General features: G+C 41.1%; 1 protein-coding gene across 2 annotated transcripts in view; it reads left to right on the top strand.

Moving 5' to 3' along the window:
• Positions 1-16257, top strand: part of LOC119780633 (capping protein, Arp2/3 and myosin-I linker protein 3-like) — a 150799-nt gene extending 134542 nt beyond the window's left edge. Inside the window, exons 34-40 of one of the 2 annotated variants that reach the window (XM_038280737.1) lie at positions 7043-7229; positions 7309-8017; positions 8128-8222; positions 8483-8609; positions 14893-14964; positions 15392-15499; positions 15679-16257. In XM_038280737.1, the coding sequence (XP_038136665.1) occupies positions 7043-7229; positions 7309-8017; positions 8128-8222; positions 8483-8609; positions 14893-14964; positions 15392-15499; positions 15679-15719 (1339 nt within the window). In that variant the 3' untranslated portion in view covers positions 15720-16257. The remainder of the gene's footprint in view (positions 1-7042; positions 7230-7308; positions 8018-8127; positions 8223-8482; positions 8610-14892; positions 14965-15391; positions 15500-15678) is intronic. The other variant, XM_038280738.1, reaches the window with a different exon arrangement.
• The last annotated feature ends 3365 nt before the right edge of the window (positions 16258-19622 follow it).

Raw genomic sequence — 19622 nt, 5'->3', positions numbered from 1 at the left:
CTTGGCGGTACATCTACACCTTATGGACAAAGGACATTCTTTTGAGGACCAGGATTTTCACATTTTAGACAAAGAAGATAGGTGGTTTGAGAGGGGTGTGAAGAAAGCCATTTATGTTAAGAAAGAAAAAAACAACTTTAAACAGAGAGAGTTAGATTTCAGCTTTCAAAAACCTACAATTCAGCACTAGAGTTGATTCCTTCCCACTATCATCGGAACCCCCACCCCCTTACAGGGGAACAGAACACCTCGCCTGTTTAGCCAGGCCAACAATTCCCCCTACAGCCCCCTTGCAGAGACATAAACAGGTATCAGGTATATAGACTAATAAAGTAGCCAAACAACCTCCATTCCAAAGGGGCGTACCCATTCAATTTGAATGTTTTCTAAGCCATAAAAGGCTTTGTTTTTAGTCCACTCTATAAAACCTTGAACGCTTTTTGTGACATTTTAAATTGAAAAGGTTTCCTGGATGGGAAGCGAAACGTTTTCAAACTTGGAAACAAAGTCCAGTGGATTGTTTTTTAAACTTTTTTGGAAGGAGTAAATTACAAATAAACACCACACTTTCTAGATTTTTCATGGTAAAAAAATACCTTCCTGCTCTCAATTATGCACTGCTTTGTGTTGACCTTTGATTAATAAATAAATAAAAAAGTAAGAAAATTCAAACGATAAAACCTTTTTTTCAATGCATTTCTAGGAGGTCATACTTCTAGGGGTAAGTATGTTTTTTTTTTTCTCCAGGACAAACCTGCTGCTCTAAGCTGATAAATTCTCATCAAACATTTTTCTAAATCTCTATCTTCTCTATGATGACATAAGGGAGGACTGCAAGCTTCCAGAGCAAAAGCAGACTGATTTCATAGTATTTGCACAGGTTGTAACGATCTTGGTTCTGTTGTTTTTCTCTAAGTTTTCAGTTTCAAGTTTAGCCAGGTTTTTCCTTGTTTTCTAGCTTTATTGGTGTGTGTGGATTCATTTAAGTTGCTTACGTATTTCTGTCTGTCCTCTGTTGCCCCCTTGTGTTCTTTTCCCTTGGCTTCCTCATCAGCTCTAGTCACACCTGCTCCTTATCAGCTCATCCGTCTTACCTTTTCTCACCCTGGCTCCTTGATGGTTTTCCCCTGATGTTTCCATGGTTCTGGTTTGTGTTTGATTTTTATGTCGGATTTTTGGATACCTGTTTTTGTTTAACATTTTTAAGTTGGTTTTTTTTGGATACCTGTTTTTGTTGCCTGATCTCTTATTAAACCTTTGAAGAACTCACCTCTGCCTGTCAGCCTCTGCATTTCGGTCCTCATAAAAACCTCCAAACAAACCGTGACAGCACACCGAACCGAATCAGGGAGGATATATTCCTGTGCCTGATTATGGTCTTCTTCCAAAAATTCGTGAGAGAGCATCAGGCTTGACGTTTGTAGAACCAGGTCTGTAAGAGAGAGTGAAATGAAACTGACAAAAAAAAGGGTCCACCTGGCTTGTCGGGGGTTGAGCCTCTTGGCCGTCCTGAGGTACTCCAGAGTCCGATGGTCTGTCCACACAAGAAAAGGCAGTTTAGATCCCTCCAGCCAGTACCTCCACTCCTCCAAAGCCAGCTTGACTGCCAAGAGCTCCCTGTCGCCCACATCTTCTCTGCTGGAGACAGTTTCTTGGAAAAGAAGGCACATGGGTGAACTCTGCCTTCCTCTGTCCTCTGGCTGAGCACTGCTCCGACACCCACACTAGAGGCATCAACAATAAACTGCCTATCCGGGTCAGGGGATACCAAAAGGCAGAGGTAAAAAGGAGCTTAAGTTTTTGAAAAGCCTGGTCAACCTTATCATTCCAGTTGAACCTCACTTTAACTGAAGTCAGGGCATGGAGAGGGGCAAAAGCAACCCACCAAGGGTGGGCGAGGAAAACCAAAAATCTCTGAAGGCCGGCCGATGGGTCGGAGGCAGACAGAGTCTCTGGAGGCCGGCCGATGGCCCGAAAGCGAGGCATAGTCTCTGGAGGGCGGCCGCGGGGCCAGAGGCAAGGCAGAGTCTCTGGAGGCCAGCCGCGACACCGTCTCTGACGAAGGAGGGCCTCAGGAGGAGGCCGGCGACGACGCCGTCTCTTATGAAGGAGGGCCTCAGGAGGAGGCCAGCGACGACGCCATCTCTGCCGCTGCAGCACCCGCCTCCGAGGGGGACGGCGTCTCTGAGGCTGCAGCAGCCGCCTCCAAGGGGGACGCCGCTGACTGCGGCTAAGGAACAGCCTCAGAGGAGGCTTGGAGCGCCCGCTGAGGGGCCTTGGAGGCTTTGAGCGCCCGCTGAGGCGCCTTGGAGGCTTGGAGCACCCGCTGAGGGGCCTTGGAGGCTTGAAGTGCCCGCTGAGGGGCCTTGGAGGCTAGCTGTTTGTCATGGAGGTGACATCTGAAGCCATAGGGGAAACTAACCAGGTTATGAGAGGGACTGCCATAGGGGAAACTAACCAGGTTATGAAAGGGACTGAAACAGGCGTCAGGCTGACCCGCCGGAGAGGGAGTGGAGGCGTCAAGCTGACCCGCCGGAGAGGGAGTGGAGGCATCAGGCACTGGAGAGGGAGTGGAGGAGTCAGGCTGACCCGCCGGAGAGGGAGTGGAGGAGTCAGGCGCCGGAGAGGGAGTGGAGGCGTCAGGCTGACCTGTCAGAGAGGGAGTGGAGGAATCAGGCTGACCCGCTGGAGGGGGAGTGGAGGAAGCAGATGGCAGGGGAGGACCAACAGCTGGTGATGGCTGAGAAACATGATCGGAGGAGAGAGACAGTAGAGTGGGAAGGTGAAGGAATGATGGTTTGGGTAGTGGAGGTTTATTGCAGAGTTGGGCGAAGGTGGCTTGACGGTTCCAATCCAACTCTTCAAACAGTTCTGATAAAACTGCGGGTGAGAGAAGTGAGGTGTTAGAGAGGAAGATCGGCTTTAATTGGTCAGCCGCACCCACCCTCTTCCAAGGTGGACTGAGAGTTGCAATGGAGTCCAGAGCATTCACTAGAGTCAGAGAGATTCTCCTCAGGGCGTCCGTGCTGAGTTCTGCTGGGTCCATAATGGCTGGTTCCTGCTGTCACGGTTTGTTTGGAGGTTTTTATGAGGACCCAAATGCAGAGGCTGAGAGGCAGAGGTGAGTTCTTCAAAGGTGTAATAAAAGATCAGGCAACAAAAACAGGTATCCAAAAAACCAACTTAAAAATCAAACACAAACCAGAACCATGGAGACATCAGGGGAAAACCATCAAGGAGCCAGGGTGAGAAAAGGTTAGATGAATGAGCTGATAAGGAGCAGGTGTGACTAGAGCTGATGAGTAAGCCAAGGGAAAAGAACACAAGGGGGCAACAGAGGACAGACAGAAAAACGTAAGCAACTTAAATGAATCCAGACACACCAATAAAGCTAGAAAACAAGGAAAAACCTGGCTAAACTTGAAACTGAAAACTTAGAGAAAAACAACAGAACCAAGATCGTTACTCAGGTGTGGCTGACAGCTGGCGGCTCTGTTTTGGTTCCAACTGGCAACCAAGTGATTAGAAATGACCACCCTTCCTAAACGTAGATAATACTAGCAGATATTTACAATAAATAAGGAAGTTTCTGTTGTGCGTGTTTACCAGAAGAGTATGAATATATTAAACAAGTAGAACTGGAAGTTATAATTAATTAATAGGTCATTCAAATCAAGGGTAAAACTAATGAGGTATTATCAGTTGAATGATTTTAACTGTAATTTTCTTACTGGCGAGGGATTTAGCCTCTTAACTAAAAGGTTGGACTCCTGAATCCGGCTGGAATCTCTCCATCCATCCATCTTCTTCCTCTTATCCGAGGTCGGATCATGGGGGTAGCAGCTTCAGTAGGGAGGCCCAGTGTCCCTCTCCCCAGCCACTTGGGCCAGTTCCTCCAGGGGAATCCAAAGGTCCTCCCAGGCCAGCGGAGAAACATAGTCCCTCCAGCGTGTCCTGAGTCTGCCCCGGGCCTCCCGGTGGGACATGCCTTGAACACTTCACCAGGGAGACATCCAGGAAGCATCCTAATAAGATGCCCGAGCTACCCCAACTGGCTCCTCTCGATGTGGAGGAGCAGGTGCTCCCCAGATGACTGAGCTCCTCACCCTAACTCTAAGGGAGATCATAGACACACTATGGAGAAAACTAATTTCAGCCACTTGTATGTCGAATCTCACCTATCGATCTCCCGCTCCATCTTCCCCTCATTCCTGAACAAAACAAAGAGCAGCCTAAAGACCTCTTATGACTTTAACGCAAATGGACCTAGTGTTCCCTCGCCCAGAAACGGGTCACCGGGGCCCCACTCTGGAGCCAGGCATTGAGGTGGGGCACACTGGCGAGCGCCTGGTGTACAGGCTTTACCCATGGAACCCGGCCAGGCGCAGCCCAGAGAGGAAGCATGGGTCCCCCTTCCAATGGGCCTGACACCTGAGGAGGGGCCAAAGGGGTCGGGTGCAATGTATGATGGGTGGCAGTCAAGGGCGGGGGCCTTGGTGTTCTGATCTTCGCCTGAAAAAAACTGGCTCTTGGGACATGGAATTTAGTAAATTAGACTGTGGCTATCAGCAACGTTATTATTCACCAACAAAATAAATGTGTCTCTATTCATTTGGATTGTACTAAAAGAAGAGTAATTTCAGCCTGAGTGATAGATCATTCACTGTGTAAAATAAAAACAAAATGGTACCTTTATTAGCTACAATCACACAGTATCATATAACTAAACAAACAGTAAACACTACTGAAAATAAGCAAAAATAAAAAAGGAAAAGTTGTTGTTGGATGTTCGAACATTAAGGTCTAATGCATTGAAAGTGTCCTTTAAAAGTAGCATGGAGCTACAATGCCAGTGTAGCAGTTAGCTTCAGCAACACGTGACTCATGTAGTCTGTAGTGAGCTTAAGTATTCAGTTAAACTCTTAAAACCATCAGCAGTTGAATCAGAAATCCTATTTCAAATAAAACACAAACACGACTATCTATTCTACCTAGTTCACCCAAGCAGAGGAAATATTATTTATTAAGCAACAGATAAAAGGGGGTGATGGGGGAATGATGTTACTGCTATGATTCAGTGGAGTGAAGGCCTTAAGCTTAGTCCGGTTTTCTGCAGGTCTTCAATCCAACAGCAACCCAGAGAGATTTAGATCAATCCAATGCAATTATGAGAGGCAATTTTGCAAGGGGGGTTAATTTCAAAATTCACGGTAGCACCTTTTAGCTACGGTGGTTAGCTTTTAGCCGTAGCCTCCAACAGCACCTCCTCAGTGTGGCTCCGTCTCTCTGTCGCAGGCAGTCACTGGTCTGGCAGCTTCTAACTGCTCCCTCTGGGAACAGCGATTGGGGGACCCGTTGTTTGGCGGTTAGGTTCATGTAAACAGAGCTGGATTAGCTCTTCTCTGTCTCTGCTGCAGCAGCCTTCAGGGAACACTGCATTTAACTCGGTTTTAATCGTAGGAAAAATAAAAACACTGCATTCAGTTCCTTCTGCATCGCAGGAAAAAGGCAGTCTGACTCGGTCCAGCGAGCACAGACTACTCTTTCACCAAACCTTGGGGTGAGATTTAGAAATTGTTTGGACAGGAAACCCTGTCATGATTTGATGAGGACAGGTGCAGATATAATTGGGAAGTTCTTAGCCGATTTAACTGAAAAAAAGTGGCAAACTGTGAAATTTTTATAGAACAGGAAATGTTACTAAGTAACAACAAGTTATCCGTAGTTATGTGGAACATGTCTCTCTCAATATACATTATTTTCTATATTCTGGTGATTTTTAGAGCATTGGACTAAAGCAGTATGGGCCCTACTAAAATACTTGCATCTTAAATATACTGTAAACTAAGAATTTCAAAACTTTGTTTATTAATTATTCTATACTGTTCAAGTAATTTATTATTACTATTGCTATATTTATTAGTTAGCTATTACTGGCACTAATACAGGAACCAGTGCATTCAAATCCAATCAAATCCCTTGCAAACTATACTGTGTTTGGTAATAAGCAGGATTAAAGACAGCACTTCTCTGGATGTTTCATTTGGAAAATGTGATGGAAATTGTGTTAACATATTCAATAGACCAAAATAAGGATAAATTAATAAGATAAGTTATAATAAAATGAGAAAATCCCAGTGGTTCCTCCTCTATCAGTCCTGGATCCTCTCTGTATTTAGTTGGTCTTTTATTTGGTGGCTGATCTTTTGAAAAATAAAATGCAATGTTTTTTTTTTTTTCCTTTTGTGGACATCCTATGGGTTTTTGAGGCAAACCTGAAAGCTTTAAAAATTAGAATCTTTGTGTTGGTTTAATTAGTGCTAAATTCCAACGGGAGATTATTAAACTAGACTGAGCAATATTTATTTAACTGAGCAAAACATAGACTTAAACTGGGGCTAAAATAGAAAAGTTAGAGAGAAAACCATTTGATGTGATCCTACACTCAGTCTCCACATCAATAGCATTTTCCCTGCTGCTTCTACACCTCCCTGCCTGTCCCTGCTTTGCTGTGCCTTGTCTTTTCTGAGCTCTCTCTTCATTTCACCTGAACTAAGAAAAATGTATCTGGTCAACTGGTCACTAAATGCAGTTGGTCAAATTTATTAAACTGGAAGTCAGAGAAAAGGGAACCTGTCATGTCCTGCAAGGACATACTTCATGGGATACACCATGGACTCCTGGAAAGCGTGGAGGACCAGGTTAAGGGCTGCGCAGAAATAATTTAAATTTTTAATTTTGATACCATAAGACGGTCAAGTGAAAGTCGAGACACAAATTTCTTTTAGAAGATTTTTTTTTAATGACATTTCAATCCCTAAATCTGCATGAAAGGTACACTCATTGCATAATTTTCCTTCAATTTAAATTATGTAATGGTTTGTCATATAAGTTCCCTTTAGGAAAACGTGTTTGTGGTTGCTCCTCATTAAAATCTCTAAATGTTCATAAGGTGTGAATGCTTTCGCAGTGCGCTGAAGTTTCCGCTTATTATTAAAGGAAGGACTATAATTAGATCAGTTTGTTGCTCATACTCTTTTAGGACAACAATGGAGAATGTATACACACTTCTCCAGGCTCCCCGGCCAGCGGCAAGGTCTTCCAGTAATGGGTCTGATGGGAAGATAAATGATCAACAAGGAAAAGGTGCTCTTAGTCTGCCACCAGAGCCCAGTATCCCTCAGCCTGGCGTGGATGGAGGAAAACACCCCTTATACTCTCCTAGAGAGGTAATGTTCAGGTCTTTCATTCACTAACTTTGCTTTTATTTCAACCATGCTCAGTTTGCTTTGTGTGGTGTCTTGGCAGATATCTGAAATGGACGCTTTGTTTGAACAGCACGTGGAGACGGACAAATACTGGGTGGACGACAAACAGAGGACTGAGGTGCTGCAGGCAGAAGCGGACTTGCTGGTGGAGGGCCGGCCTGGCGATCCACTCCCAGAGACGCAGTGCTTTGGTGACAGGCTACAAGACATGACCCTTGGAGACCCAAGAACGTCCGACGGGCAGACCGACTGGTACTGGACTGAGAGTAGACATATGGAGAGGCAGTGGACTGTTGACAGACACACCCAACGGCAGATCGACAGAAAAATAGAGAGACAGTGGATCGGCGGGAGGCAGATTGAACGATCGTGGTCCGAGAACAGGCCCATGGAGGCCCAGATTGACAATCAGTGGATGGGGAGAAGACACACAGGGAGGACGGTGGACAGACAAGCTCAGAACCTTCCTTTGGCTCAAAAGCCGCTGCCTCCGTACCCATCGGAGAGGACGCCATTGCCCAAACAGGAGAGGGACCCTTCAAAAAGCACAGAGACAGCATCTATAGAGTGGCATCCACTTGACTCTCAAGGAGACAGGGGAGGCTCCACAGATGGGTGGAGGGGCAGTGGCAAGGCAGGGAGTGGTGTCTCTGCCAGTAGAAAACCAGACCCCCCACCACAAAGCAGTAAACCCAACGTGTCCCGCCTCCGGCCAAGACAGTGGCGGGAGAACTCAGTCACCCTGCCAGGTACAGTCATCCATACTGACAGGCTGCTGATCATACAGCAGGTTTTTATGCTGAAAAACCTCTGAGTAAGACTTAAATGACAGGCAATTCTCTCTCATCACTTGGTACAGAGGAGGAAGGAGATGAAGAGAGAGATGCTGAGAAGATGGAGCGGAGAGAGAAAAGACGAGACTCAGAGGGTCAGCCTCCTCACATTCCTGAAAAGGTGATAATAGAAAATGTTTGACCAGCTAAAAATGTAAAGCTTTTTGTTGAGTAGCAGTTCTTACATTCTAACATTATGTAATGCTGGAAATGAATTCAAATGATACATTAATGTGATTCATGGTGAAGGAATTCAAGCAGAGCACAATTCAAGATGTTTGAAGTACTCTGAATTGAAAATGACAGTTTTACCCAGAGGTGGCCAGACTTTTTTCTAAACAAAATATCTTCTCATTGTCATTGTTGTATTTTGCCTCCCAGCCAAAGACCTCCTCCTATGTGAGCTTTTCTAAAGAATCGGCTAATGACAGAAACTTACCTCCTCATCCTGTGCTGCCTCCTGCCAACAGGCCCATCCACGGGCTGCCAGACAGAGCAGCAAGTCAAGGTACCTGCACCGCAAATTATTAGCTGGGGAAGGCCGTGATCCAGTCTGAATTTATCTATACAAAGAAACTAAAACCTTTAAACAGGATATTATAGGATATTGCAGCATGAAATCTGACTCTCAGAGGGGTTCTTTAAAGTGCAATCAGTGACAAAAAGGAATGAATAAATCAATGTAGCTGCTGAGTTCTGGTCTTTAGTTTGAGCTATATGAAGAAATATGTGCCTGAATAAAGAAATATTTAGACTTTCTTTTAAAGCTACAGTGTGTAATAATTACAGGGATATAAAGTCAGAAATGTAATATACATAACTATGTTATTTATCATCATCTACGAGCTCAGCCTCTTAACCTTAATATTTGCGTTGCCTTAGAATTCGTTATTTATAATTACATAGGAGCGGGTCTCGCAGCCATGGAGGCAGACATCTTTGCCCTACGGCAGCGCAGAGCCAACAAACTAGCGATTGCGAGATCGCCAAAACGTCACAACGATGTAGAAAAAATAACGGGTATATTTATTATCTTAAGTCTACATGAAATCTATACCCTACACAGACTAATGAAATACTATCTGTAAAATTATCTATGTAAACAAACCTCATCACTTGAGAAGGTATGTGATGCGGACGTCGTGGAAGACATTTTGTCCCGTAACACTCGCGGTACTGTTGGAGGGGAGAAGCGGTGGGGGGGAGATGTTCATGTTGCTGCAGTCTGCAGTCTGACCGCTAGATGTCGCTAAAAGTTACACACTGTAGCTTTAAATATAACACATTTTTGTCACATTTTAATCGCAGAGATCCATCTATTTTGTTGGGAATTCTGTGTCAGACTGAGACTGAATGCATGGGCGTAGGTTTCCATAGGGACATGTCCCTTCCAAAATTTTGGACCGACCCAGTTGTCCCTACCAATAATTGGATGTGAACAACAAGTTTATAATTTACTTTACAGCATTGTTGCAGCAGTGGCTTCTTTTCCTCTCGAAGGTCCTCTGCCTGGTAACTACAGCTGCCTGGTCTTTCCTGTATCTTTCACGTATTTTTCTAGATTTTTCTAGATTTACAAACATTAATGTCTGATAAATAATGCTTGAATCTGGCTGTTTATTTTGCTTACTATTACATTACAGATAAGATTTTAAAAATTGCTTCTATAGTTGTTAAAAGCGATTTTATATTTGAATAAATTTAGGCTTATTCTTAGTGTTGTGCTTTGTAGATGATGCCATTAAAAAAGAAGATAGACATAAGGAGCTACTTAAACATTCAGACAGTAAGCAATAAAAACCCACTTATATAATAGAAACATTATATGATTTTAGGAAATCCAGATATAATGATGCAGGGCAGCCTCAGGGTGAAGCAGCTGCCCTTCAGTGCTGTATTAAGAAATGTGTTTGGAATGTTACCATAAAATTAGGGCTGCAACTAATGATTATTTTTTAAATTGATTAATCTGTTTATTTTTTCGATGAATCGATTAATAATCAGATAGCCAAAGGTTCCTTAAAGAAGATTTTTTTTAAGAAATTAAATCAGATGAAACAAACGTTTCCTCTTGAGGAGTTCTGGATGGAGAATATTTTCTATTTTTAATGCAAAATCTTACATATTTACATATCTTACATACATATTTTTACAATCTTTGTATAATTCCTGCTCGCAAAAGGCACATTTTTGTGGCCCTATACTCCGGTTAATGAATAATCAATTACTAAAATGACGATTATTTAAATATAAAAATATTTAAATATTCCATTAATATGATTGTTTCAGCCATAGATAAAATACATTAAATGGGCTACAGAGAGTAACTACAGCCCATATCTCGCAGGGACAAGGTTTGTCCCTGCGAGATATGCAGGACTTGTATAGTGAAGTTAATATTTTAAATGCTCAGTGTGAGTTCCTCTTATAGTTCCAGTGCACATGTAAATACAATAAATTTATTTGCTGTCCCTTTAATGTGTTTTTTTTTTTTTTATGCGTGATACAGAGAGCATATTTGATAAAAAAAAATAGAGTGGGTTTTACCTCTGTTTACCTCTGCACAATTCTATATCTTCAAAAGAAAACACAGGATAAATCCACATATAGCAGGAATAGTTAGACTATATTTGGTTAAATAGGCCCTGGTAAGTTTAAATGCAAACCTTTTCAAAGTGGAAAAAAGTCCTTATTCCACATTCGTCAGAGTCAGTGAGGGCTTAAACATTGATAAACAGCATCTAGTGCGTGTAGTGCTTGTAAGATTTGTATTGATGTAGGAATAAATGCTGTGGATCTCTTTAAACAAAATGTGCCCTGATGCTCACATTAGGCATAAAAAAAGATCATGCATATTTTTGCAAAGGACCAATGACATCAGACCAATGAAACTGAAGACCAACAGTGTCCCTACCAAAGTTGAAATCAAACCTACGCCCTTGACTGAATGTGAAAGAAAAATAAAAACAAAAAGCTAAAATGTATGTTCTTTAGCTCTCGCTTAATGATAAGGATTGTTGTACTGCTGGAGGTTGAACCTCCCTCGCAATACCTTTGCAGCCTCAAGATTTATCCTTAATTTTTCTGCATGGAGCTATACTAAACTTTCAAATCAACCTGGTCAGTTTACTTGTCCCTGCGAGATAAAAATGATTCCCAAATATTGGTTTTACATATCAGACAAACAGTTAAGCTTTTGCCATCTGAACAGAAAAGCTTCTTTAGTGTGTTTGGTACATCTGCTGTAAGGCTGGAGTTAAATTTCAAAGGAGACCTCTATAGTTTTTCTTTTTTCTGGACTTATAGTTATCCTGTTAACCTAAACTGACCCCCTGCAGCTCCTGTAGAGTAAATAAGGACTTTTTGTCTGCTTTTGAATTTAAAACAGACTCTGCTTAGTGTCTACATGAATTTCAAAAACAACTGGTTCCACTACATTTTACTTCAGTGTATTAGAATTATGGATACACAATATTTCTCTGTTTTGGCCAATGTCTGCTAATGATATCCATCCCATGAGTAAAACTGGACCAGCTGATGATTATTTCCATTTATTGTAAACGTTATTGTTAATGCCTTTTGAAAGTGGTAAGCTGGCCAAGTCATATTTCTTTTGATATTGACAGGGATTTTGATAGCAAGCCAGTATTGTTTTTTAACTAAGGCAGAGAAGAAATGTCAGTGGTTTTAGACAGACAGACAGGTGCATCTTTAGTTAGAAAATTATAGTGTAGAATATAAATGCCCTCAACACTTGTTTGTAAAAATTAATATTTCTTTGTGTTGTACATTACCATAAATCCTCTAATATAGGACGGGGTCTATATTTTACTCAGGCACATCTTGGTCCAGGCCATTATTGGAGGGAAGCCAGAATTAGAAGCAGGCCTCTATTTCTATTGGATCATTTTGTTTCTCTTTGAACCTGTAAAATACTAGGTTCATTTATTGAAAAAGTACAGTTACCATAACGGTATACAGAACCTTATTCAGACATCTTCCAGCAGCTGCAATTTTTTTGCACAGCGATACTGTGGAAAAAAACAGACACAGAATGGAATCTTGGCCAGACTGACTTGCAAACAAAGTTTTCAAAAAAATTATGGAAACTGTTCTGCCATCACAGCAAAATTTTACCTGAGGCAGGCTAAGTGGAAGTAGGCTACCAGTATCATACAGTGGGGCAAAAAAGTATTTAGTCAGCCACCAATAGTGCAAGTTCTCCCACTCAAAAAGATGAGAGAGGCCGGTAATTTTCATCATAGATATACCTCAACTATGAGAGACAAAATGAGAAAAAAAATCCAGAAAATCACATTGTCTGATTTTTAAAGAATTTATTTGCAAAATATGGTGGAAAATAAGTATTTGGTCAATAACAAAAGTTCCTCTCAATACTTTTTTATATACCCTTTGTTGGCAATGACAGAGATCAAACATTTTCTGTAAGTCTTCACAAGGTTTTCACACACTGTTGCTGGTATTTTGGCCCATTTCTCCATGCAGATCTCCTCTTGAGCAGTGATGTTCTGGGGCTGTCGCTGGGCAACACGGACTTTCAATTCCCTCCAAAGATTTTCTATTGGGTTGAGATCTGGAGACTGGCTAGGCCACTCCAGGACCTTGAAATGCTTCTTACGAAGCCACTCCTTCGTTACCCGGGCGGTGTGTTTGGGATCATTGTCATGCTGAAATACCCAGCCACGTTTCATCTTCAATGCCCTTGCTGATGGAAGGAGGTTTTCACTCAAAATTTGACGATGCATGGCCCCATTCATTCTTTCCTTCACACGGATCCGTCGTCCTGGTCCCTTAGCAGAAAAAAAGCCCCAAAGCATGATGTTTCCACCCCCATGCTTCACTGTAGGTATGGTGTTCTTTGGATGCAACTCAGCATTCTCTCTCCTCCAAACACGACGAGTAGAGTTTTTACCAAAAAGACCTATTTTCGTTTCATCTGACCATATGATATTCTCCCAGTCATCGTCTGGATCATCCAAATGCTCTCTAGCAAACTTGAGACGGGCCTTGACATGTACTGGCTTAAGCAGGGGGACACGTCTGGCACTGCAGGATTTGGGTCCCTGGCCGGCGTAGTGTGTTACTGATGGTAGCCTTTGCTACTTTGGTCCCAGCTCTCTGCAGGTCATTCACTAGGTCCCCCCGTGTGGTTCTGGGATTTTTACTCACTGTTCTTGTGATCATTTTGACCCCACGGGGTGAGATCTTGCGTGGAGCCCCAGATCGAGGAAGATTATCAGTGGTCTTGTATGTTTTCCATTTTCTAATAATTGATCCCACAGTTGATTTTTTCACACCAAGCTGTTTACCTATTGCAGATTCAGACTTACTAGCCTGGTGCAGGTCTATAATTTTGTTTCGGGTGACATTTGACAGCTCTCTGGTTTTGGCCATGGTGGAGTTTAGAGTGTGACTGTTTGAGGTTGTGGACAGGTGTCTTTTATACTGATAATGGGTTCAAACAGGTGCCATTAATGAAGGTAACGAGTGGAGGACAGAGGAGCCTCTTACAGAAGAAGTTACAGGTCTGTGAGAGCCAGAAATCTTGCTTGTTTGTAACTGACCAAATACTTATTTTCCACCATATTTTGCAAATAAATTCTTTAAAAATCAGACAATGTGATTTTCTGGATTTTTTTCTCATTTTGTCTCTCATAGTTGAGGTATATCTATGATGAAAATTACCAGCCTCTCATCTTTTTGAGTGGGAGAACTTGCACTATTGGTGGCTGACTAAATACTTTTTGCCCCACTGTATATTTCAAGGGAAATTCAGAATAAAGAAGGCCAACAAAATTCTGTCATATTGACGCTGCCTGGTTACCACCAGACCTACCGGTAATCATATCTGTCTTTCAGATCAGAACGATTTTGTGGCTAGTTATACTCCTGCAGCAGTGTGCCGCAGTGAGCTTCACGCAGACATTTTTTATTTATGCTCAATATTGAAGCGTGGTCTGCGCTATAAACTGTGGGTTTAGATATGGCCGAGGCGATTAGGAAGTGGGGGCGAGTTTAGTCCGACAATGGAGGGACATGACGGCGAAAAAGAGCAGAGATCCAGGTGGAAAAAGGGTCCCAGCGTTCTCGCGCACCTCGCTCCTCTAGCTGATCGAACTTCACGAGTTGTTTTCCGCAATTTCGGTCATAAAAACAAAACAAGCCGACCTCCTGTCTGCGCTAAGGATTGGACTCCCCATGCTAATGGCTTGGATTCGTTAGCAAACATTGCCCCCCTATGGTATTTGGATGTTACCATCACAAGTTGTTGAGGACTTCCCAGGAACATTGTTGATTCTAATTATAGCCCCAGCCTGTATAAGAGTCCGGCCAGTATTTACCTCCACCGACAGCCTGACAGCCCATTATTAGAGACCCGGCTGCTAATGGAATAGAGGCCAATATTAGAGGATTTACGGTACTTACAATCCAGATAAAAAAAAACACAATTGTTTGTTTATTTGATCTGTGTTTAACCAGGTAATGGTGATCAAAATAGGCAGCAAAGCAATGAATGACACTTGGAAAAGTTACACAATTAAACCTCAAAGTGAAAGAAATGCCTGTCAAAAATAAACAATAACTTATTACTTTTTGAATAAAAAAAAAGCAAGTAGATAAATGCAATAACTCATAAAACCCAGAACTGGGATTTAGAAGACACAATTTACAAAAAAAAAAGGGAAAAAAACTAAATGTTTGCATGTGAAGCTCCATACAAGGATAGAAGGATGAGAGTGCTTTACTGAAGCTGTTTAAATGTTGTCCAGGGTACGAAGGACTGAGACCTCAAGCTCCTGTGAAACCACAGAGGAACAGAAAAGCAATGTCTTGTGATGCAGGTAAAACAATGCTTTCTGGTAGAATTCATTAAAAAGCTTGGTTGTTTTGTTTTTGTTTTTTGTTTTTCTCAACACCAAAAGAGTTGACATAAAGCATGAAATACTACCACAGCGAGGTTGTTACTTTATCATTTGTTCGTTGTTGTTTTTTAAACTACTTCTTGTAAGCAAGCATAATTTAAAGACTGTTTCCTTTTTAATTAATTGCATATACAGTGGATGTTTAGCTAAAGGTACATTTCAATGCAAAGATGATGTTTCACTAAGCCTTTACGTCTTTTGCAGACAAAGAAATTTTCTAGTAAAGCCTTGTCTCTATTGAAAACACAAAAAAAGCAAAAGCTTTTTTAGATAGTGTTTTGTTAATGTATGTGTAAACTGTCTTTCTCTAACTGTTCACTTATCTCCTGTCCCTCACTGATCTCAGGCTCTGAGAGAGAAAGCCCCAATAACATTGAGAAGCCCCAAAATCGCAAACCCCCTGTGAAAAAACCTAGACTACCTCAAAACAGAAATAAGTCTGTGGAATTGTCTGGTACATGTCTCTCTGTTTTTATCTCTGTGTGTGTGTGTTTATGTCTGTAATATCAAATTGGAAGTCAGAATTCCTTGTATATCCATGTAAACTGTTGGTGTCTGAAAGTCCCAGCTGAGCTCACCCATGCAGCATCACTTTTGTTTTGTTTGTTTTTTTGTTTCTGCTGCATCTCACAGACAGCCTCAATACAGCGTCAGGTCACAGCGAACTGGTGTGATGGCTAAGAAGAGCGGTATGTTGCCATGACAATGATGGAGGACACAAGGTGCAGGCCCAAGAAGAAAAGACGACAAACATCACAAAGCATCATCATAATCAGTTGCAAACCCCTCAGATGGCTCCCTCTTTATTCCATATGCTTGCTTGTTTTGTTTTCTTGCCCTCTCACATGAAAACTTGCTCATGTCCTTGTGTGGCTGCTGTCTTTTGAACAGTATTTGCTATGATAGAGAAGCAAACATTTCACTAAACGCCGGGCCTAGTGCTCCAACATTGTGGCTTTTTAGACAGAAGATGTGTGTATGTATTAGGATGTGATTTGTTGAATTTGCAGTATATTTGATCGCTGATAGAGTTGACCGCCTTGATTGACATTTGAAACGTTAGTTGCTTCTTATCAAATGAAACTAATGATTTATATCTAGTTTTGGTTTCAGGAAAAGGTCATATATTTTATAGATTAAATAAATTATGTATGAGCACCCTCATTGCACCAATAATACACAAATAAAAAGGGTTACATTCTTTTTCACGCATCTGTGTTTTGTTGCCTTAATATTTCTCCTCCCCTATTCAGAAATTTAAGTGAAATGTTTGATATAAATATATTCATTTTACATTTGTTTTATTATTGCATCTTGCTCCACCCAGCTTCCTCTGAACTTCACAGCAGCAGCAGTAATTATTGTGAGGATTTTACAAATAAATACAATCAATACTTCTAATTGTTATTATATGTTTCACCAAATATCCCAATAACACACCCTGTCTCATTTTAAAGAGCAAGTAGACTGAAAGAGCAGCCCAAATCATCACCTCTCCACCACCATGCTTGGTAGTTGATGATGTTATTCTGTTGTTTTTGCTAAACAATGTGCAATACATTATGGGAAATTGGGCCAAACTTAAATATTAGGCTGTTTGAATTCATGGGCTGCATCCTCCAAGGACGCCGTCTACCTAGACTGGTCCTTCCAAGTCCTTGAAAATAAGGAGACCGGAAGAGTTTTGGCTGTGAATTCAAACAGATCTACCCTTCGTCAGGTTTTACCACCGTAGGTTATGTTGCTTAGCAACCGTGATAGTTGACACACAAAGCAGGAAAAGAATGAATACCAAAGTTTTCAAAACTGTTTGTTTATTTATTTCTTTTTTATTGTAAAGTGAACAAAGACAACACTCATGATAATCCAGAGTGGAATAAAGGTTCCAACCACAGGGAGCAGGAACAAATAAAAGCAAATGTAATGATATAAACCTTAGTCAGTTAAATAACATGCTGCTGTCATTTTGCACATCTCTGATGTTGCTGCTATTTTCAAATATCCATTACTGTAAAAATGTCCATAGCTGGATATTGGTTATTTATTCTCCAGGTGCACAGTTTTAAATTGTTAAAACACTTACAGTATTTTATTGTTTATATTTTAACTCTTCCCTATTATGTTAGTCTCATACATTTTTCCAAGGTCCACATTTGTGTGACCATTTTCAATAATCTTTCTGCTGCTGTAAATTTGCCCATTGTGGGACAATAAAGACATTTTCTATTCTATTTTATAAAAGGGGTAGAAAGATATAAGTAAATCTAAACAACATATGTATAAAACATAAATCTGAAAAATCTCTAATATTCAACAACAAAAAATACTAAGTTAAGCATATTGTGAAAAACAGCAATAAAAAAATAAAAACCCTATCAGATTTATAGTCCCCATACTGCAGACATATTAGAATCTTTCTTTAAATTACAGCCATAGGCTTTTACACAGTAAGAGATCAAAACCTTTAGATAAACCAAACATTACCGCAACATATCTGACTCAATAACCATTAAAACCAGTATTTTCATTCATTCATTTCAGACGGAACTTTTCACAGACTTGTGTCATATTATACTGCACTTTCAATTTTCACCACTGTTCGGCACCAAGTAACCTTTCCTCTAATCACGGAGCAGCCGGCTTGCTTGGTCTCGCAATGAATCCTGGGAAAACCAAGGATACCGAGGATACACCAGACCCGTCCTTCAAATCGGGCAAAAGGAAGGATGCATTTTAAGGCCGCATAACGAGGAGTCTTGGAATCCAAACAGACCTCGGCGCCGCACTATGGTCCTTCGAATGTGGCCTTCAAAGGACGCAGCCCATGAATTTGAACAGGCCTTAATCTCCATGTATTGCCACAACATTCAAGTTCCTAAATTACACACACGATAACAGGATCTAGAGGAATTTATATTAAAAATATATTTATCAACCACTTTCATTCTCTCATTCAATTATATCAATATTTATTATATCACTTTATAATTATATGACTAAACTATAGGTAATATGCTGATGAAGATTCTCAGCATCTTGCTCTATAACTATAGGTAAACTTTAAGAAGATCCCCAGAAAGCTTTCAAGGTCCACCAGGTTCTGATCCAGCCTGGTGTAAATCCAGCCTTTAACAATGGTTTTCAATCCCTTAGCTCCGTTTCAAACAGCAGACAGACATTGGCTTAAATTAGATTTTTATTAGAGAGGAGAATATCAAATGGATCAATGTTTGGCTTTGAAATTGACAGTGAGCACAATCTCAACTAAATTTCAATAGATTTAAAGCAACATTAATAAGAAAAAAAGACTTATGTTGCCTCACGTTAACCTACAGGCGCGCTTTCGCCTTGTTTCTGTCGCCCCCAAGTGGCGAGGACCCTGCAATTGGGGTAAAACTTTAATTATAAGCAACATAATTATTTTAATTGCAGTCAATTCGTGAAAACGGTTCCAAATGAACTCGCTGTGATGCTAACCAAAAATAGGCCCTCATAAAGTGAGCGGAACAGCTTCGGGTTTTCAGAATAACAACCTCCCAGCTGCCTGGTTTGATTTCTGTGATATGGTGGATGCTAAATTTAACGCTTGACTTCAGAAATGTGGTTGGCATGGCTACGGCGTGTGGTTTCAAGCTGAAGAATGTAAAACAGTAGGGGGCGACTGATCCCTACAGATGAGGCAATCGCTGAAACAGGTAACCGTGCTCTGACCTTTTTTTTTTTTTCTCAATAGAGACGCTATTATGAGTCATACATGCGTAGTTTCCAGGGAGAAAATATTTGTTTGCAATTTGATAAAAGGAAAAAGGATAGACTATAATTTTACAGGGCAAGGGATTTCTTTTTTTGTCTGCCGACTGAGAAAATTCAGCATTATTGTCGCAGACTAAAACCTATTTATGTGATCCTAAGATTTCACTTGAATGTAATTTGTGTTTCTCACATTATTTTTTGTGAAAAACCCCACAAAGTAAATTGTGGATGATATTTTCTTGCATTATTACCTAACAGCGAACAGCTCTTCCCAGAAACAATGCATCAACTCAGACCATAAGTTAAGGTCAAACTACTCACAGTTTATTACAACAATGAGTTCATACCACACATACAGTAGCACAGGTCTGGCTTGAGCTTCAATACCTAATCTAATGATGATTTGAGCATGAAGTAAATCAGGTAAAATGTAAATGTGATTTCATATTTCTATTTATTGATTAAAGAACAGCCATATAGGGGTGGTTTTAAAGTTTTCTCTGTAGTTACATCTTAGCTCTGAGCCCTAACACTCAGTAAGTGTGATGTTCCTGTTGTGGAGGCCAAATCGCCCTGTCTTCTTTGCAGCTGGTGCGAGGACACGTCACACAGCCGTCCGAACACATCCTACTCTTTTCATTATTCTTCTGCTTGTTACCAAGCAACATGATCACATAATAAAAGGCAGAGGGAAGAGAGGTGCAAGAGAGGGAACGGGTGGGTAGAACAGTAAGATGAACAAGCATAAAAGGACAGAGGTAGTGCCAAAGAAATGGGGGTGATCATGCTTAGAAAAAGAAGAATACACCAGCTAACACCTCTTT

Source organism: Cyprinodon tularosa, unplaced genomic scaffold (assembly GCF_016077235.1).
Source record: "Cyprinodon tularosa strain WSP-4 unplaced genomic scaffold, ASM1607723v1 ctg163, whole genome shotgun sequence".
Taxonomy (NCBI): Eukaryota; Metazoa; Chordata; class Actinopteri; order Cyprinodontiformes; family Cyprinodontidae; genus Cyprinodon; species Cyprinodon tularosa.
This window is presented reverse-complemented; position numbering and strand designations above follow the sequence as displayed.